The sequence below is a fragment of the Cervus canadensis genome, chromosome 1 (genome assembly GCF_019320065.1).
Source record: "Cervus canadensis isolate Bull #8, Minnesota chromosome 1, ASM1932006v1, whole genome shotgun sequence".
Classification (NCBI taxonomy): Eukaryota; Metazoa; Chordata; class Mammalia; order Artiodactyla; family Cervidae; genus Cervus; species Cervus canadensis.
Window position 1 is genome coordinate 8,285,435 of NC_057386.1, and position 21,494 is coordinate 8,306,928.

Genomic DNA, 21,494 nt, shown 5'->3' on the forward strand with positions numbered 1-21,494 from the left:
TTCTCAGCAGGATGTCACAGAATAACCTGGAGGCAAAGCTGTGAGATACCTGGCTGTGGGATACACCCCCGAATAAACACTCCCCCCACAGATAGGTGGTGCCTGCCAATGCAGGAGACATATGGGGCCCTGGTTCCACGAGTGGGTCGCGAAGATTCCCTGGAGCAAGGCATGGTAATCCACTCCAGTATTCTTGCTGGAGAATCCCATGGACAGAGGAGCCTGACGGGCCACAGTCCATAGGGTCGCAAAGAGTTGGACATGACTGAAGCGACTTAGCAGGCAAGCACACACCACAGACAAGAAGCTGTCAGGGGACAGGAGATTTGGGGGTCTGAAGTGGCCCTGTGTATCATCCACCTCAAGGAGGAAGTGGGGAGTTCTGACAGTGGGTCCTGACAGCGCCTGTCTCTTCCCTGTGCGGTCCAGTCTCCACCCACAGAACTGAAGGTAGAAATACTCTCATCCCTATTTAGCCCTGGGGAAAATGATTTACTAATCGGATTTGGGTGCTCTGCATCTTATCCTCACCGAGTCCCACTTTGTTCTGTGGCCTTTGGTCTGTCCCTTGTTAGCGCACCTTTCTGCGAGGTGACCCCACTCCACCCCAGCTGACCCGAAGTGGAGAAGCCGGGGGCAAGTTGCTGACTTGCTAATCTAAGTCCCCATCTAGTCTATGAAAGCACCACACAGCTGCACCCGGGTAGGAGAAGCAAGGACAATATTTTTTAAAAGAAACAAACCCAAAAGAAGTCTGATTGGGGTGCCTATTTTTATTCCTCTGAGCCGGAAGCTAAAAGGCCTCAGGTCATTGTTTCTTGTCCTAAATCTCATCGGATGAGCACTAGGTTTTCCAGGGCACACAGCTAAGCAATTCTCTTAAGCTAGGCTGCTTCTCTAAGCTCCACGTCCTCACTTGGTGACACAGCGGACAGCACAACAGGGGGAGGGGTTGAGCGCATCGCTCCCAAGGGTGCATCAGCTCAGCGTAGCGGCTGGAGAGACATGTTTAACACTCTCAGAATAAAGGCTTAATTTAAGACTCATCACTTCAACCCAACCAGTATTTAATAGGGTTCTGGAAAATGCAAAGTGCAGAGGCAGAAGAACATAAGTGGATGTGATCCCCAGAACCAAGCAACTTATAAGTGGAGGGGGGAAGCAGACCCAATTCTTTCACAAGCGCCTTTTTCCTTCCCCATTCCCACACCCCCCCTCCACTGGCTGCCACGCACAGCATATGGGATCTTAGTTCCCCCACCAAGGATGAAACCCGAGACCTCTGAATTGGAAGTGTCAAGTCTTAACCACTGGACCACCAGGGAAGTTTCATCAGTGCCTTATAATGAAAGTGCCAGGTGCTCAGACACAGAGGAGAAGAGGCAAAAGGAAAGGCTTTAGGGAGGGGTTACAGGGCTTACTCGATGGACACGAGTTTGCGTAAGCTCCAGGGGTTGGTGATGGACAGGGAAGGCTGGCATACTGCAGTGCATGGGGTCGAAAAGAGTTGGACACGAATAGGCGACTGAACTGAGCTGAGCAGAGCTTACTTAAACAGGCTGTCTTGTCACTGTTTACTTGTCAGTCCCATGCAGTAGGCTGAGCCCCTTGAAGGAAAATCTGTTTTTATAGAAAGGATCTTCCCACACTCCTGTGCTAAATATGGTGTCTGAATAAATTACGGGGCTGCATAAATGTTTGCTGAGTTAACAAAGGAATGAATAAGTAAGCAGATAAAGGGGAGATGAAAGTAAAATCATTCTGAACAAAAGAAAGATTTACAGAAGATCTCGGATGGCAGGCTTTGAAGATGAAATCTATCTCTGTTGCCACTGTTAGATTTTGAGCAAATGAGAGTCTGTGTGTGTGTGTGTGTTTGAAAGAGAAATTTGCCAGTAGCATGGAGAGTGTCTTGGAAGAGGGAAGACTTGGAGGAGGGAGAAGCCAATTAAGATACGGAGAGCTTTGCCTCTCCAGATTGAAATGAAATATTTTAGAAATATGTAAGGCCGGATGATAGCTTTTGCAGATCCGTCTTTTTGGCTTGAAGTTTTCCCAGGTTGGGAATGATGCAATGATATTAGCTCAAAACCATGGGATGGCTGCCAGTGCTCAATGAAGAAACTGTGCCTGTAGGGTAACCTATATTTTTTGTACTTTTCCAGGCCGGAAACTTTGCCAGATGGTCCACGTCAGGAGAAACTGTCAGGCGTTGCAAGGTTGCTTTTTACCCTTTTACTGCCAAATGAGAAAGTGATCTCTTCCAGAAGTGGGGGAGACTTGACATGTCCCAGGATCTGGCCAAGGTGGGCAGGGCATATGCCAAGGTGGGCAGGGCCACCAGAGAATCAGAGCCCTGTTGTGGTTTAGTCACTAAGTCGTGTCCAGCTCTTTTGCGACCCCATGTACTGTAACCCACCAGACTCCTTCGTCCACGGATTTCCCAGGCAAGAATACTGGGAGTGGGTTGCCATGTCCTCCTTCAGGGAACCTTCCCGACCCAGGGATCAAACCTGCATCTCCTGCCTTGGCAGGAGGATTCTTTACCACTGAGCCACCAGGAAAGCCTAAGTGCTCTCAGCACAGCCTAAATATTCCACTGACCTTGAGATTTAGTAACGTTCAAAGGAGTCGTTCAGACTTGCCTCCTGTTTATTTCACTGTTGCAGGCAAGAGGTTGGGCCTGAAATGTTAGCCAAGACAATCACTTGCCTCCCAGTGTCCTTTCTGCAATGACCCTTCCTTTAATCCATATCCCCAATCCTCTTAGGTGTCAGCAACTTCCTGATCTTTCCTTGAGATGACTCTTGATATAGTGCTAAGATGGATGGAGAAGATGTGGTCAGAGGGACCAGTAACTGTGCCCGCAGCTCATGTTAGTCCTGTTGGGGAAGATGTAACGGGCCAGAGGGTCTGTGTCCAGGTTGTGGATGCCACAGCCTGTTGTCAGCCAGGGGTGACCACCAGGAATGGCAGTTTCAGACTCAGGCTCCTAGTGGGGACTCAGCTGAGCTACCCAAAGGAACCAGAGTGTCTTTGCTGTGGATGCCAGAGCTCGGCCATCCTCTGTCTCCATTCCAAAGGCACCTGATAAATGGCCTATACAAAGCACCCATCAGGGCTTCCATCCACCAAGTAAGAGGGACACATATGCTCCTCAAGCCAGGGACTCAGTCAAGGTGTTTCAGAGACACTCATAATATGACCTTAGAGAGTCTGTCTGAGGAAGAGAGCCTGTGTGCACCGGAAGACAGGAGCAGCAGGATGGTCTTTGCTGGGGCACTGCTGCTGCGCCAGGCCTGTCCTTTGCTCTGCTTACACACACACACACATACACACACACACACTACTGCACGCACACACACACTACTGCATGCACACAGCCTACTTCCAAGGAAGCATCTTTCAAGGAAGGATATTTGGTCTTCATCCTCTCCTCCTGCTCACCCCAGGTAGAGGATACATCATGACAATGGGAAAGCAGCAAGACAGAAGGAACCTATGTCCCTGATGATGAGACCAGAGGCCACCTGCATCCACATTCAGGTGGTCTTGGGGGAGTCGGCAGTTGACAGTGATCAGGGAGGTGTCATTCCCACCCTGGACTTTCCTGGACTTGATTCATGTTCGAGGGACACAGACTTCTATCTTGTCAAGGCACTTTTACTTTGGGCTTTTGGTCACTGGCAGCCAAATCTGATCCCGATATACTTTTCCACTGCTCACCTTTATGCCTCACCCAGCGTCTGACACATAATAAGAACACACTCCATGCACGTGTGTTAAAAGGACTGGATCTTTCTGCTTAACTCTGCAGCATGGTGTTCAGTGCTGTTTCTTATAGATTTTGGATATCTGCCCAATGGAACTGATTTTAAAACAATCAAACATACCATACCTTATGCATCTAGAGGAGTGTTACTCCCTTCCCAAGTCTATTCATCTTGGGAATCTGTTCATGTATCTTGATGATACTGCTTAAGGATACTGTTCATATATATATATATTTTTAAACTACCTTCTGTCACTGTACATGCACAAGGTTTCACTGGAGACTTATCCCTGGTTTTGCTCTTGGGATTGTGTGACCCAGAACTGGACACTGAGCCCTCTGGATCAAAAGACTGCTTCAGGAATTGGCATGTGATCTAGGTCAGGCCTGTGGGATCTTGCCCGACCAGGGATTGAACCTGTGTCCCCTGCTTTAGCAGGTGGATTGTTAACCACTGGGCCACCAGGGACGTTCACGTGAGGATTTCTACAGTTTGGATTTTCAAGAAAGTAATTTTATGTGTGAAAAAAATTTTCATTGAAGTATAAACATACATACAAAGCACACAAATTATAAGTGTATGGCTTAGTAAATTCCTCAGTCTCTTTTGATCTATAGTGTGGCCTTTATCCTATTTTTTTCCATTGTACTTTGATAAACAATATATTTGTCCTGCAGCATTCCCCATGATGAATGCTTGGCTGATAATTTCCCCCTTAGTATCATTTAACATGTTGCTCTGTTCTCTATTTCCTGTAAATTGGTGGTTGCATCTAGAGCCTTATCAGATGATGTCAATTCTGGGGTGAGACCATTTCATAAGTGCTATTGTTTACTGGGTTGTCTCTTTCTCCCAGCACCTTTTGAAGGTGGATGTGATTTTTACAAACAGGCAAAAGCCAGTTCCTAGATGAGTCTAGTAAGCAGGGTAGGTGATCATGTTGGAAAATGATGGTTTGAGTTGAAAAACAAGGTGTGATCAAGTAATGAATGATTTTCTTGTGTGACTGGTAAACTGGCCCTGAAGGGAATTCTAAAACAGTTTCAAAAATGTGCTCTGCCCTGGCAGCGTCAAATGCACAGCCACCCAGAGTGACTAATGGGAACGGAACAACAGTGACATTGATGGAGAAACTGTATGTTGGCTATAAAACCAGCCTTGTTGTGTGGGTGGACGTGCGTGCTGTCCCTCTCTAGTCATTAGCTCTTCTTAAGAACCCCCAGAGGTCTCAGTGTGTATCACACTTGTGCTTCGAAGTTGGAGCTCTCGCTGAAACTCCAGATCCACTTGGCTTAGTTCCATTGCACAGCCTGGACATGTTGACAAGATGCTGCTTGGTCCAACCCAGCCCCTCCCCAGCCCTGGTGTTTGCCTCATCTGCATTACTCGGCGAGAATGTGGTCCGGACGCTGCAGAAGTCAACAAAAAACGAGGAAGCTCGGAGAGCCTCCAGCGCCGCTCAGACCAAGGGCAGGGCCTCCGGGTAGGAGGCCTAGCCAGGGCCGTGGGCGCCGGCAAAGCCGGAAGGCCCCAGCTGTTCTGATGCCTCGCAGACTTCCCAGTTTCAAGTCAGCGGAACTCCCCCGGGTGCCGGCTCATCGCCGGCTTTTTTTTTGTCTCGGCCACCTCCGCTGGGCTACTCGCGGGCCCCGCCCCCTACTCGAGACACGCCCCCTGACGCAACCCTGGGCGGGGCCAGGCGCCTGTGGCCCTCAACGCTTCTGGGCGGACGCTGGTTCCGAGCTCCGCCCACGTCCGCCCGGCCCGGAGTCGGCGCCTGCGCAGTTCGGCTGAGTCCCGTTGTCAGCCCTTCCCCCCCTCCCTAGCAACCGTCCTCGCGCCCGCCTCCCCCCTTGGCCGCCTTCGCGCACGCGCTCCCCTTCCGGCCTCCTGGCCCCGCCCTCCCCGTCACCCGTAACAACCACTCGAGCCTCGCCGGGCCCCTCCCGCTCCCGCCCCCGCCGCCCCCCCGGCCCACTCCCCGGAACCGGCGGCGGAGCTGCTGCCGGCCGGCAGTGGAACGGCGACGGCGCCGCGGAGCCGCCGTCATGAGCGCCCTCGGCCGCCCCGCGTCCCCGGCCCGGCTTTTCTGACCAGAGGTAGGCGCGCGTCTCCGCGGCGGGCTTCGAGCGCGCCCCCCGGCCCGGCCCCTGCGGGCGGCGCAGGGCTCTCGCGGCCGGCTCTCCGCCTAGCCCACCCTTCCCCGGCCCCTCGGCTCCGCTCGGCTCGCCTCAGCTCCGCGACCCGGGTCGGGAGTGGGCCTTCCTCTTGCCCCGTCTCCCCCCCACCCCGCCACGTGAGGCTCCTACAGTATTGGGTCGCCCCCTCCCCGCCCCCATCACCCCCGATCTTCCCACCCCGGAGACCCCCCTTTCCTGGGGGAAACGGAGTTTGGGTTCCCAGCCGGCCCCCCTGGTGCATCTCCCTGGCTCTCCCCCGGACTGGGGGCCCGAGAAACCGCCGCGCCGGGACTCCCCCCCCCCCGCGCCAGATGGAGCCGAGGGCCGGGCCGCCCCTCCAGCCTGCTTGGGGTGTACTCGTTGAGTCCGGCCATTGGCTAATTTTAAAGCACCGATTGTCATGCAATAGAGGGCTGCCCTGGTCCACGGTGCCGCTTGGCCGTTGTAACTCCAGATTCCCACGTAGAACGTTCGTTTGGACCAGAGCATCCGAAGCTGGGAACTGGCAGGAGTTCAGAAGCTCGGGAATTACCAGATTCTTGAGCGTAGTCGCTTCGGGTTCTGCCAGGCAGTGGAATCCCGAATAGGTGTTACGGAGTCTTAACCGCGCATTCCTCTTTTTTATTTTTTTAAACATTGTCTCCCCATCCCTACAATCCCCTTACATACCCAGTAAGTATCCTCTCCTTCTGTGGGAGATATCCTAAAATTAAATTTTTCTAGTTAAAAATTTAAAAGGTTATCGAATTCCTGCTGTGCACCAGCATTATCAGGTTGGCAAAACTAAACAGAACTCGATCCCAGCGCACCAGGACCTACCAGTCCCAGAATCAAGATTAATGACGGCATTCCAGTTGATTGTAGTGGATTCAGGAGTTTTGACTCTGAGTCTCCTGATTTTAGAGCTGGAAGTCTTACAGTGTTGGATCTGAGTCCCGGCAAAGTCAAATGACTTGCTTCAGGTCGCCCCGAGTTACTCTAGCAGTTTTTCACACTGCCAGATATAGCTGTTTGCTGCCAGAACCTGGTCTTTCTGAGAGGTATGCGAAACATACCAGAGGAAGTTCCAGATCTGTTTAAATGTAATTAATATGGGTAGGAATCTTATGAAATAAAATATACCTTTGTAATTTTTTCTTTTGTTACAGCTAGACTTTGGGCTCCTTGAGGATATTCCGTTTTGTGCTTTTGAATATTCTCTCATTGTACTCAGCATAAAATAACTTTCTTAATGATTATCCTCAGCAGGACAGGTAGGCTCTTTGGATTTATTTTTCTTCCTCCCTTTTAAATAGGGAAGTGAAGTCCGTATAGAGGGCTCCAAATAAAAGTGTGTTTTTCAGAAAAATCCAGTTTAGGCTGGGGCCAGCCTCTGAATGTGCCCCTGGCAGAAGGATTCTTGACGGATGAAGTGGGCTTGAACACTTAGTTGATTGCGTCCTGGTATTACAGCTCTTTGAGGCTGAAAAAGTCAATGGAGCCTCTAGCCAGAGGGCTTTAAGAGTGTCTGCCATTTGAAGACTGGTCCCTGAAGTTGTTGTAGCCTGTGCAGTTAGAAAATGGAGATTGACAAGTTTCCCTTGAAAATAGCTTTTGAGGAGTATCCCATAATTTAAGAAACAGTAGTAGTTTTTTTTCCACTTGTATTTTTGTGTGTCCTGGGCTTAATATCTTGAAGTGCTACCATTTTTTTTTTGGCTTCTCATGGAAGTTGAAGAGAAAATGATTCAAGAACTAATTGTACGGGTTATTAGAATAATTGAATCATGGCATTTCACTTGCTGGAGAGGACCCAGGGCAGCCCCGGGAGAAGCGGTGAGGCTGGTAAGGTAACTGATCCTCCAGCCCTCAGACCAGCGCTCCTTCCCTGTCTCCACTTGGACTTTCTTCACCTTTTCTTCCTGCCTTCCTGTCTTCCCTTGCCCTTGTATAGTTAAGCATCATCTTTGGACTTGTGTGTGCATAGAATTGTGACCTATTGAGGTTCTTTAGACTGTAGTATGTTGTGTAAATGCAAATTTTTTCCCTATCATGGTTATTTATCACAAATGTTTGTGTTTTGCAGGTGTGAAAGGATTGCTGTTTTATTGCAATCATGGTGCAAAAATACCAGTCACCAGTGAGGGTGTATAAACACCCCTTTGAACTAATTATGGCTGTAAGTACTTTTCAGTTTACTCTCTGGCTTCTTATCTTCTTAGGTGTCCAAATTTGACTATCTGTTGCTCCGCTTTTACATATTCTGTTTTTATGCTTATGAACTTTAACAAGTTTGTGAAATTGTTTTTAAACTATAAGTCTCTGAAAATCAAAATCTGCATTTCTTTTTAAATTTATCTCAGGGTTATGTGTGAATTTCAGTCAATTCTCCTTTTGAAAATACAGAAGTGGGATTGTGACTAAATAATTCTTCCTCTGGATTTTGCTCTTTTTTTGTTTAAGTAGAAAAGGGATGTGAAGAGTGTGGTATTTTTCTTCTGCTGCTCATTTAGATTGAGGGTGAATTCACTATATGAAGCTGAGCACTGAAGGATGGAGCTTAATTTACAGGATTCTAAGGACTGTGCTGAAATGAGCTTCCTCCGCTAATATTAGATTCTTGAGTCATAATAGATTTCTACAAATGGGGTAATTAAAAGTCTTAATTTTCTTTGTTGTTAACCTAAAGAGATTGGCTCGAAATAATCATTTCATTAGAGGCCAAAAAAAAGAAAACCCCAGACAAACTTTTTCCAATCTCTTTTAGATTACTGTAAGGTACTCTTTCCCTTGGCTTCAGCTCATGTACTTTTTCAGCTGGTCAGAACCCTGGATCCAGTTTGACTTTATGGCATTTCTTACTGCGTTCTTTCAGTTTCTGAGTGAACAATTCTTTTTGCTAAGAGTTGGACATGACTTAGCAGCTGAACAGCAACAAATCCTTTCCCTTCCCTGTCTCTTTTGTGTTACTGTTAAGGTGTGATATATGACTGAAGGATGCCTTGGTCATGAAATACACCCTGATGAAAGTGCCAGTCTGAACTAGAACCTTTCAGCCCAATGAGAGACCCTCAGCTCCTCCTGGTCCCGTGTAGTCAGCCCCTGTTTTGACTCTGACCGGAAATGATTTTCTGTGTCTGTTCTGTGTACAAAAACTCAAGTGTTTTTGCATCTGGCTGGCTGCTCAACATCGTTTGTGAGATTTATCCAGATCAATTTAGTTTTGGAAAACAAAACTCAAGTCCTCTCAAGGGAACAATTTAGATTTAGGGCGTCTGTTTCTTAAATTGAGGTGTAATTTACAGACAGTGAAATGATCACGTTAGGTTTACAGTTTGATCAGTGTTGACAGAGAGTGACATGGATCTCTGTCAAGATGCAGAACCATTCCCTCCTTTACCTCAGAAGGTTCCCTGGTGCCCCTTCTCTGTCAGGTGTGAGATTTGTGTGTGTGGGGGGGTAATTTTTACTTCTGTATTTTCCTTCAGTTCTAGGACTGTTCACTGTTTTATGTTAATGGCTTACCGGGAAGGTTTGCTTCCTGTTTGCTGGGTCGGTCGTTTGGTCATAAAGAGCAGAGATCCACTGTGGCCTGAGAAGAGGGGATATTGTTGTTGGAACACACGCTGTGTGTGATGGGATCGTGCAGAAATCCAGGAATGTGAGCTTGCACGGGCTGAGCTCCAGGAACCTGGCTTGGGGAGAGGGGGTTGTTCCCAGAAGCAGTTGTCCCCGGAACTTCACCCTTCACCCCGGGACTCTGCCTTCACCACTGGCTGCTTCACGCTCTCCTACCTTCCCCTCTCCTGTGGTTTCAGCTCACATGCTTTTTCAGCTGGTCAGAACTCTGGCCCCAGTTTGACTTTGTGGCATTTCTTGTTGCCTTCTTTCAGTTTCTAAGTGAACAGTTCTTTTCGCATTTCCTAGTTCAGATTCTAGAGATACTTGATCTGATCCTCCCCGCCGCCCACTCCGGTCCCAGGATGCTGGCTGGCCTGTGGATTCCTTGTGGGGCTTGGTTCCCTGTCCCTTCCTGGTTGGCAGGGGCTGGTGGTGCTAGGAGATTAGTGTGGGGCAGTGGAGGACAGTGAGCCTGGGAGATGCCCCAGGGTGGAGGGGACAGGCGTGGGACTGGTGCCTTATGTTTTCTATTATGTTAAGGACGATTTTTAAATGTTGCTGCAACCCTGATCATTTGAGGCAAAAGCTAGTCTCTTAGGCAAACACTTGATAATAAAGAGGTATTTTGCCTGCCTACTGTTCAGCTTCCTTATTTTCCTTTCTTTATGGTTTTCAAAATGCTATAGTTTGCCTTGTCACATTTATGCAGGGATTTACAGAAGAATTTGAAATTGAACTTCTCAGCCACCCCTCAATCTTTTAAAATTAGCTGGTTTTTCACTCGCTTCTGTTTTAAGCAGTAGTGAAATTTTTTGACTTGGAAGAAATTATTTTTTAACCTGAAAATGAAATATATTACCCTTTTCCTTCCAGAGTTAGGTAGAAACTAGAATGTAAAGTCTAGTGATTTTTGTGGTGTCCCTTGCGCTTTTCTCACTGTAATTGTACGACATAAAATCCTCAGTATTTTCCTTGCTTTATTTTTCTCTTATTGAGGAAGAACAGAAGTACAAAAGAGTTACTCTAAAATATTCTTTTCAGTTTATTCAGAGTGAGCAGAGGCATTCAGTTAATGCAAGAACAGAACTATAATTTGAACAGAAATATTTTTGAGACCCTCCAAAAGTGACTGTGCTTCAGTAGTCACAGAAGTGACAGTGATAGGAGTGTTGGTCAGGTGGTCAGTCTGTGGTATTCACAGGTGGGTCCAAGTCCTGATTTACAGGGTCCTGTGACGACCGTGGAAGGAAATGCCGTGCCATCCACTTAGAGCCTCTATTTCTCTTAACCGAGAGTTTTGCTGTAATTTAGAATTGCCAGAATATGAGGTGGGAAGTGCCTATGTCAGTAGTAGGTACACGGTAGGTATCAAGTAAGTTAATTATTTTGATTGATTTAATGACAATCTACCATTTGTTTTGGGGTCAGTATACTTGGTAGAATTAAAAAATCGTCTTGAGTGTTAATGGTAAACAAGCAAAACTGAAGTGAAGGTGTTTCAGCAGGCATTTGTGGCATCCGAGGGGCGTTCTATTGTCAGATGTGAGCCCAGAAACGATGGTTGACGCTTTGGTGAGTTGAAAAGCCCCCCGGCTGAGCCCCCTTTGAGGGTGAGGAGTCTGAGGCTCTGGGAGGAGAGAGCTTGCGCAGGTAGTTGGGATAGAGTTTGGTGTTCTTTTTATTAGAATGTGTATCCTGGAATGTTTGTGGAGGGTTCTTGTCCTTGAAGAGTGACCTTTCCAGGCTCAACCAGAAATGTGTCTCGGGGCTGCTCTGCCCAACCTTAATCCGTGAAGGGCATTCCAGTCGCTTGTGGTCTCCCCGGCCTAGTGAGGTGACCGCCGAGAATGGACTTGGGTGGCAGGTGTGGTTCTGAGATGCTTGGATTTGAGTGTTTCATTTGGAAAGTTCTGAGATAAAACACTGATTTCAGAGCGTAAACATTTTCAGGTCCAGCTTCCTTCCTCATGGCATTCATGGTGTTTCACAAGTGATACAGAGGAGAGTGCGTCCTTGGAGCAGCGTTCAGTGTGGGGTGTAAAGGGGGGGTCAGGGTGCAGGCGAGACTGAGGGAGAGGAGGAACCGGGAGCCATGCCGCTGGTCACGGCGGCAGGGAGGCAAGGACCCGGTCTCTGATGCTTTTCTCGCCCGGGACAGCTGCCCCTGGACTGCTGGAGCACGTGGTGGTGGAGGCCCTGCTGCTAATCTTGTGCAGCCCCGTTTTCTTTCTTTCTTTCTTTGGCTGCCCTGGGTCTTCCTTGCAGCATGCAGGATCTTTAGTTGTGGCATTGTGAACTCTTAGTTGCAGCATGTGGGATCCCATTCCTTGACCAGGGATCAAACCCCAGGCCTCCTCCGTTGGGAGCGTGGAATCTCAGCTACTGGACCGCCAGGGAAGTCCCAAGCCCTGTTTCTCCGTGGGCTTCCTGTTACCTGACAGATCTGCTCATGTCCACTCCCCGAGTTCCCTGTTCTGTCCATCCTGTCATGCGCTCCCAGACCCCATTGGCCATTTGGATCCCTAGCCGACGCATCTTCTAGATGGTGCCCTCAAGTCACAGCTCTGTGCCTTCCTCTCCTGAGCACCGCCTTCGGTCCAGCCTTCGGAGGGAGTGCCAGAGTTGTCCTTTTTTCACTCACGCATTCATCTCTTTGGGCTGTCCTGCATCCTCTTGCCAGACATGGTTTCCACCTGTCAGCCCTCCGGTGAAGTGATCGCTCTTATCAGTCACATCTGTTCTAAACCGCTTTGCATTTTCTCCAAGGCCCTTCATATCCTACTTTCCCTGTTGAAGCTTATTTCATAATTATGCCAGCGTGACTTCCCAGCCTGAATGTTTCCATCTATTCTGTGCTGTCCCTGTTTGCCACTGTGTCTTTTCCGGCCCCCCACCCGCTTCCTTTCAACACTTCCTTCCTTGCCTTAGATGTTCACCCCATCTAATCTTGATCTTAACTGGCCCACCCCTTTCCCTGATAGCAGCTGAAAAGCCCTTCGTGTTTCTCTCCCTCTCCTCTCACTCCTCCTTCACGGTGCAATCAGGGGTAGGTAGGTAGTTTTTTGTTCTCCAAGGTGCCCGAGTATTGCTCTCTAACTACTGTGTATGTTCCTCAAGGGCAGAGACTTTGGTTTTTCCCTTGTTCCCTCCGGTGTTGGTACCAGGCGCAAGTGGGCACTCAGATATGTTTGATCGGCTGGTGTCCGTTTATTCACTTGAGCTTTCCGTGCGAGGACTTGGGAGGTAGGTCTGATGGTTGAAGCTCAGATCTGTGATCTGTCTTCAGACAAGGGCTCTATGTTTTCCCCATGGAAGAGAAGTAGCATGCTGTGAGCCTTCAATTAACCAATGCCTCCTGGAAGAGCAAAGCCCTTTTGTGATGAAGTTGGCTTTTTTTTTTTTTAAACACCTTCATAAATTATGTAGAACCCATTTGACAAATTTTGTAGTAGTTGAAGCAGTATGCTTTTACAGGTTGAGTAACCAAAAAGCCCTCTTTAAGCGTGCACTTGCTGATGGAGTGGCTCCCACAACAGCATTTGCTTCTGTTCCTCTCATTCTCTTGCTTCCCTTTGGTTTGGTTTGTTCTCTGGTTTGTTCCCTTCCTTTCCTCTTTCCTCAGCTGTTTCATGTCTTGCCGCCGAGACTAGGGGATGAAAGGAGAAGATGTGCTGTGATGCTGGCTGCGGGGTTGGGCTCCGCCACAGACTCGCTCTGTAACCTGGGGACTAGGCTGGTCACTTGTGTAGGCTGCTGGGAGGTCTGGAGACCTGGCAGTGGGAGCGGCAGGGCGTGGAAACCTCCGTGGCCTCCCCCTTCCCTTTCTGAAAGCCAGCCCCTGCCCCACGCCCAAATGCAAGGTGAAATGAATCAGCAGAGTCGCTTGTTGACATGTGAACTATGAATGTGTGTCTCTTTAAAATAGACCTTTGTATTTATATGTAAACTTTACTTCATCCATTCAGTTTATGCATCAGGACAGTTGGGGAGATGTGGGGGACCCTGAGGAGTGCTTGTGTATTGCAGCGCTGTTTAAGGAGGGCTGTACACCAAATGCAGTCCAGTCCGCTCTTTCTGGGGTGAGGGCAAGGTGTGCAGAAATCTGAGAGGTAGACCCACCCCCGTGCAGCCATTTCCAGGCTGTTCCTCTGTCCTGCGGGAGCCCAGCTGGCTTTGTCCTATTGCTCCGAGGCAGGTGGCTGCCCCCTGAAGCCCCATGTGCCCATCCACCCCTCCTCCTTGCCCAAAGATACCGGGAGCCCCCATCCCCTCTTTCCTGATTTTGTTTTCTTCTACTGATCTGAGTCCCATGCATATTTGGTTTGTACCTTTACTTTAGTTATGAAATACTTTCATTCCATCTTTTGTTTTTCTTTTCGAAGCACATTCTCTGCCTCTCATCCTAGATTTTATCCCTGAGCCTTTTTATGCTTTCCAAGTTTCTGACAATTAGGTGTGTTGTTGAAATACATCTTTTTCATTAATGGAGGTATTGTTATATCTTCAGTCAGCCTAGTATGCAATAGAATTTACTTTTACTCGAAGCAATAAGCAGTCTGCATTTGGGGGTCACCAGCTTAAAAAGTTCTGTTCAGTCTCGGAGTGGGGAGAAACAGGCCAGTTTCTCTGTTGATGCATTAAGGATCCCGGTCAGTTTATTAATAGTGAGGGAGATTGTCCTCTTTCATTTATCAAGTTTTTGAATGCCGTAGTGTAAATTCTGTTCCATTTACTAAAACCTGGAATGTGGTCAAATTTACTTAGCTTTGACAATGGGCAACCATAGTGTGCTTCCATCACACACTATTTTGTACAGAACCAGGCTTTTTCTCTTCTCCTAAACCCACTCTCCCAACACATTATGCCTCCTGACTTTCTTTTAATGTGCTAGGGTGAAGACAGCTGTGGTTCAATAGGGGATATTTCAAGAAGAAATAAAGCAGGATCTGATTCAGCTCCTTGCCTTCTTGATTTACCTGTTTTTGTTAAGGAAAAAAAAGAAAGAAAAGGGTAAACCTTGTCTTATAGAAACTTCAAGTATGCAGAAGTAGAAAGGAAGGTTTGATAAATACCTGCTTGCCCATGGCGTAGCTCTGAAAGCATCAACATTTTGCCAGTTTGTTTCATTTATTCTTTCTGCTTTCCTCCTGCTGGTGATAAAAAGCAGATTTCAGGCATCTTGTTAATTCATCCTGAAACATAGCTCGCACTGTAAAGACTGAAAAAAAATATTTAGCTGCGTCAAGTCTCTCATTGTGGCACTTGGGCTTCTTTCTAGTTGTGGTGCGCTGTGGGATCTTGGTTCCCCATTCAGGGATTAAACCCACGTCCCCTACACTGGACCACCAGGGAAGTCCCAGGACCTTTTTCTTTTTAAAAGGTAACCACCGTGTCATTATCACACCTGAGAAGAGTACTAATAATTCCTTGACATCAACCAGTGCCAAATCCATGTTTAGACTTTCTCTGCTAACACAATGTCTTTTTTTTTTTTAACCTTGTTTGGATCCTCCTTCAGATGAACCTTAGTGTTCAGTTATTATGTTTCTTCAGCCGCCTCTGTTCCCTCACATCCTCCTCTCCCTTTGTTTCCTTTTGTGTCATCGCTTTGTTTCAGAAACTGGGTCATTTGTCCTTTTCAATTACCTTAACATTTTGCTGATTTAATTGTTCATTATAGCCAGTTGGCACTGGAGGAGTCACAGACCTCAAGTCAGTCAGTTCAGCTACTTTTTAGCAGCTTTGTCTAAACATTTGCTGATACTGCTGATAGATATTGAAGCCAGCGATTATCCTTTGTAATTTTGAGTCGCAAATAGGATGCAAAGCATTTTTTCTCAAATTAAACTGGGTCTTCCCAAACCCACTTCGTTGATCCTACTGTCTACAGAGAGCAGTTGAAGGGAGTTAATTTATTGGCATATCTGACTAAGAGGCTCCCTATGTAGCGTCTGTGGTAAGCACTTGGGGACCACCGAGGTGCAAGGAGGGGTCCCAGGCACCCTGGCCTGTCCTTTGTTTGTGGTTTTTGCTTTACAGCCCTGGATGGGGGTGTCAGTCTGGTTTGGGAAGCACCCAGAGAGATTTGCTGAAGAGAGAATTTTTGATGGGCAGGTGTGATCATTGATCTTTCTTGATTTTTAATCTGTATGAGTGAAAACAGTTTTATATACTTCTAGTGGGATAATTTAACATGTTGCAACAGAAGGCATGTATTGCATTAACAATTCCCTTGAAAGGTACAGTTGATCTTGAGAGTACTGGCCTTCTTTTGTTGTTTTAAAGAAAAGTCTTTGTATGTAGATTTATGTAATTATCACCCTGTAAGATAATTGCTGTATATATCATGATGTGTGCTGAATCCTTTTTCCATTCAGAAATCTGCCATGTGTATTTCATAGCTCACGCCTACACAGTTTGCACTAGAATATTCCTAGTGCACTGTTCACGCATAGTGCGAGTCTGAGGGCTTGATAAGCATCTGGTTCCTAAATGTCTTGCGTGTTTGACTCCATGACTGGCGGTGGTTCTCTTCCTCCTGGGTCTCTGGCCCTCCCTCTGGTCACCCTTGCTTTTTTTCTTACTCCGCTCACCTCCTTGCCGCCTTGGGTACAGATGGGCTCTCCCTCTAATGATAACTTGTTTCGCTATTTCAAGGCCTCCTAGTTATTCAGCTAGTTTTGTGTTTTCTGAACATCACAGTTTTAACTTGTGGTTAATGCTGTATTATGAAAATGCAATTCTCTCACCCAACATCCCTTCCTGGCCAGCCTCATCTAAACCCGTGGCTTCAACTGTCAGTTTATAAACCAAAGCTCTCTGGGCTCACCTGCAGCCTACACACGGGCGCTTCCAGGCGTCTAGCCAGCTCCGTGCTTGGAGAGCCCCACCTGGCCATTCCAAGGCAGACTTAGTAGGTCTGAACAGTACCCACCCTTCCTCATGCTCACACAAAGAGCACACCCAACAGAACACAACGCAAACACGTTAAAAACAAGAAAATTCCTCTGAAAAGCTCTGCCTTTCCTCTGCACTGCTGCTGCTGAGGAGTGCCACCGCATGTGCCGACCCTCAGACCCGGAGCCCGGGCACCCCTGAAAGCGCCCACCCCTCCAGCCCCCGTGATGGCCGGACCCTTGCCCGTCGAGGGTGTCTGTTGACTTGGGTCTGAATCGGCGCCTCTGACGGTGTGGGCCCTGCCTCTGTCACTGCTTCGTTCACGTCCTCTGGGCCCTGCATCCCAGCTCTGTCTGCCCCACTCGCTTTTTTCCAGGGTTGCCGCCACGGAGTCTCCCAGTTGGATGTCTGACCGCATTGCTTGCTAGTTTAAAATTCTTAAGTGGCTGCACCCCACCTTCAAGATGAATTCAGATCCTTAGCTCCGTCCTGGCTTCTAAGCCGCCTCTTAGCCTTGTCTCCACAGGTGAGGCCCCCACGTGCTCCCCGGTCGCGTCTCTGGGGTCACTGGCCGTTCCCCAAGTGTGCATCTGTTGCTGGCTTCGTGCTGGAGGGCCTTTCTCCATCCTTCCCTCACCGGTCAGATCAGTTCTCGGAGGAGTTCCCGCCCTGTGCCCTGTTGTCTGCCTGTCACCTGGCTGGTCCCTGCAGCTTGTCACCTCTCCTTTCACACAAGCACCTTCAGGGTGGGAACCAGAACGTTGTGCTTTTTCTCCTGAGCCTACAGAGAAGCCTCAGAAATGGATTTGTTTGAATAAGCGAGTCCTGAGATGCACACTCTCGCTTCTGCCATTACTTCTGCCTCTGGCAGTGAAAATTTTAACAGAAGGTCACATTGGAACATATTCTTTTGGTTGAATTTACTACTTATACTGTGTTTTGAAGGAATCTGATGCAAATTGGTTTTTGAGTAAAAGAGACTTTATGTTCAGTGAACTGAAGCTTATAATTACTATAGTTGTCTGAAAAACGTGTCCTGGTTTATGTATTACTTAGTGTTTGAGTGGCTTTTTTCCCATAGTGATGAATTTGTTCAGCCACTAAGTCATGTCTGACTCTTTGTGATCAAAAAACTTCCTTTCTGTGGTTCTCCTACAGAACGTAAAATTCATTAAAAAATTCTTGACTCTGATAGAATGGTATTCTAATTTTCTTTTTGCCATCTCTACAGGTTTAAACCTGAGCAGTTGATGATTACATGACCCTTTTTCTTAATGAATAAGTTACTCTGTAACATTAGGTAATTCTAATCATAAAATGTGTTTCTTTTCCTAGCTTAGCACCTATATATGTCTTAAAAACCAAGTCCAGAACTAAAAGCTGCAAGGTATATATTTTAAGAAGTAAATTAATTTAAGAGACAGTTGTATTGCAGTATTTATGCTATTAATATTTAGAAAGCTCGTCCCCAAACACATCCTATCTTTTTTTCATTTAACACAGAGTTGGTTTGGGATGCAAATTGTGACGGTTCGAAATTCTCATTCTTGGCTGCGTCAGGATTTCCAGGGCAGGCCCAGCAGTCGGGTTTCACAAGCCCTGGTTCTGGTGCCTGCGCAGGTTGGAGGACCACTGGTTCAGATGTCCTTAATTTGATTTGTACCAAATGGAGTAGGAAGAAAGAAAATTGCTTTCAGTTATAACTTTTTCTTACTTGAAAATCTTCAAAAGGATAGATTCTTTTAACAGGTTGTATAATAGAGACTCTCGTAAATTATACTTTCTTTAGAAGGATTTAGTGTGTACTAAAAGGAGGCTGTTTGCTTCATGTGCTTCTCCAGAATGTTCTTTGTGCGTTTATTTAGTGATACCAAAACTATGTTAACAAGCATGTGCTTGTCTTAACTGAACTATTTATGTGGCTTTATTTGCTAATTTTCAGGTGGAGTATAAAAAAAAATTTATACTCTTTTTTTCACATGGTAAAATATACATAAGATTTACCATTTTAACTATTTCAAAGTGTACAATCTGACTTCCCTGATAGCTCACTTGGTAAAGAATCTGCTTGCAATGTAGGAGACCCCACTTCGATTCCTGGGTCAGGAAGATCCACTGGAGAAGGGATAGGCTACCCACTCCAGTATTCTTTGGGCTTCCCTTTGTGACTCAGCTGGTAAAGAATCCGCCTGCAGTGCGGGAGACCTGGGTTTGATCCCTGGGTTGGGAAGATCCCCTGGAGAAGGGAAAGGCAACCCACTCTAGTATTCTGGCCTGGAGAATTCCATGAACTGTATAGTTCATGGGGTCACAAAGAGTCGGACACGACTGAGTGACTTTCACGGACATTCACAGGTTGTGTGACCATCTCCACCATTCATCTGCAGAACATTCTCATCTTCCCAAATGGAGACTCTGTCCCCATTAGACACTGACTTCCCATCCCCACCCCTTTCTACTTTCTGTCTCTATAGATTTGACTATTCTAGGTACCTCTTATAAGAGAAATTACACAATATTTATCCTTCTGTGACTTGCTTATTTCACTTAGCATATTGTCCTCACAGCTCGTTCATGTTGTAACATGTCAAAGTTTTTTTTCCTTTTTAAAGTTGAATAGTCTTATGTTTGTGTGTATACACACTACAGTTTGTTTATCCATTCTTTCATCGGTGGACAGTTAAGCTGTTTCTACTTCTTGGCTGTTGTGTTTACTGTTTAAAGTCTAGTTGACTATTATATCAGGCAAATATAAGTGCACATCTCTCTAGATTTTTTTTTTTGTCTTTGAATTCAACCATTGTATTTTATTCCACCTGTTCAAGATACAGCTTTAGTTTACATCTCACGGTTGCCTTTGCCGTTAGTTCATAACAAAGAAAGAACAGCATCTGAGAGCAGGTGTAGAATGATGCGCTGGGGGGATGCGCTGTGGGGGGGCTCCCACCATAAAGGAAGGGATGTGGTAGAGAAAACAGAAACGAGCACTTCAAGGTCCATGAGGCTCAACTTGTATAACAGGCGTTTAATAAACGGTGCTTGATAGATATTTTCCTGATGGATTAAACCGACTCTTGCTATCAGCCTACTGACGATGGCGCTTTTATTCTGGTTCATGAGGCCGGATAATATTTCCATAGCTCATTACATTCTTTTATGTGGGCAAACACATGGCATCTATAAAAGCTGACAGCTGCAAGTCCCTGGAACACCAAATGCTCTTCTGAAGTCCATGGACTCATTTTTTACACTCTGGAAAAGTGAAACAGCGCTCTGCCAAATCCAACTTCATTTGAAGAAGAATATGCAAAACTGCTATTTTTATTGTCACATATACTCAGTTTGCTATCTATTAGAAAGTTTTATGGATTAGGAATAGTTTTGGAAAGTCCTGGCATGTTTTGGATTCTGTTGGATCATGGATCAGTCACTTGACTTTTAAATTAAGAAAACTTAAGAGAAGCCCTTTGTAACACTCCAGGCATTCTTGTTTGCCTAGGGCATGAGTAATTGTGGCCTGTGAAACATTTGTCCTTCAAGATTTATTGACAGTGACAGATATCTTAAGTATAAAGATCTACTTAAAGATGTGTGTATCTCTGTGTTTTCTGACTAGTATCCTTTAATTTTCTAACTGGGATTGGTTAATGTGCTTTTTATTTTGATATACCATTATCTTCTTCATCCATTCACCTGTTAATGGACATTTAGGTTGCTTCCATGTCTTGGTTATTGTAAATAGTGCTGCCATGAACATTAGAAGTGCACATATCTTTTCAAATTATAGTTTTTTCCAGATACATGCCCAGGAGTGGGCTTGCTGGATCATAAGGCAACTCTCGTTTCTTAAGGAACTTGCATCCTGTTTTCCATTGTTTTTGCACCAGCTTACATTCCTACCAACAGTGCAGGAAGGTTCCCTTTTCTCCATACCCTCTCCAGCATTTGTTATTTGTAGACTTTTTAATGAAGGCCAATTCTGACTGGTGTGAGGTGATGTCGTTGTGGTTCTGATTTGCATTTCTCTAATAATTAGCAATGTTGAACATCTTTTTATGTGCCTGTCGGCTATCTATGTCTTTGAAGAAAATTAGGTCTCTTGAGGTCTTGTGCCCATTTTTTTTTTTTTTAAGTGTTGTTTGCCTAACAGTACTGTTTTAATGGTTGAAAGCAAATACAAAAAGAATAGAGGTGGAATTAATATGTAAATGATGTGTTTGAGCCAAGTATCAGCTAAGTTCCTTTGCTGACAGGGGCTGTACAAATAAAGACTTAAATAGAGAGAAGTGGTAGGAGTGGTGAATCCCCAAACAGCGCCCCTGGGTGAGGGCCTGCCGGGCTTGAAAGCAGCTGTGCCCTTCTGCTCAGTCCTGTATTCATGTTGGAGGAGGACTTCGTCTTCAACAAATTGTCATCCTTCTCGTTAAATGTATATTGTGTTAGTTTGAGTTTTATAATGGTATGAGTTTTTGCCTAGTTCGTACATATTTAAGTAACATTATAATGAAAAATAACAGGTCAACAATAAAGGTCCAATGAAACATCTATCTTTTAAAAGGAATTACTCAAGCCATTTCTCTTGAGTTAGAGGTTTGGCTATATTTTCATGAATTCCAGATCCATCAGCTCCTTAAATTGGGTTTTGTTTGACACGCAACCAAGGTTGAAACCAACCAGAGGTTGGAGAGGGGGATAAACATTCAATTGAGTGGCTTGTTGGCTCAGCCGTTATCAGTGGTAGTGAGCAGCCCTTCCACACGGTAGGTCATGAGTGATAGCTCTTTGACAGTTGTTTTAACTGAGTATTGACTGGTGAGGCTAAGAGTGGAAACTTGGGATGGCAGTGTCTTCAACTTCCGGGTCTGACTTAGAGCCGTGGAAATTGACACTGCTTCATCACCCTGCAGGAGAATGGTGGGGGGGAATGTCCTTCTGTAAAGTGTGTGATTCTCATGGTCATGGTTCTTTCTCGTGATGGAAATTTTCGATTGTGAAGTCCTCAAATACCACTGTATTATGTTTTGAACTTGAAGCTTAAAACTTC

The 21,494-nt window shown here is 46.2% G+C and overlaps 1 protein-coding gene across 3 annotated transcripts in view; it reads left to right on the plus strand.

Annotated features, from left to right (window-relative positions):
- The first annotated feature begins 5,710 nt into the window (after window positions 1–5,710).
- The window catches only part of SEC14L1 (SEC14 like lipid binding 1), a 47,960-nt gene continuing 32,176 nt past the window's right edge, over window positions 5,711–21,494 (plus strand). Inside the window, exons 1-3 of one of the 3 annotated variants that reach the window (XM_043461963.1) lie at window positions 5,711–5,872; window positions 7,102–7,206; window positions 8,019–8,111. In XM_043461963.1, coding sequence (XP_043317898.1) covers window positions 8,049–8,111 — 63 coding nt within the window. In that variant the 5' untranslated portion in view covers window positions 5,711–5,872; window positions 7,102–7,206; window positions 8,019–8,048. Of the gene's footprint in view, window positions 5,873–7,101; window positions 7,207–8,018; window positions 8,112–18,362; window positions 18,369–21,494 lie in introns of those variants that run through there. The other 2 variants (XM_043461953.1, XM_043461972.1) reach the window with 2 other exon arrangements.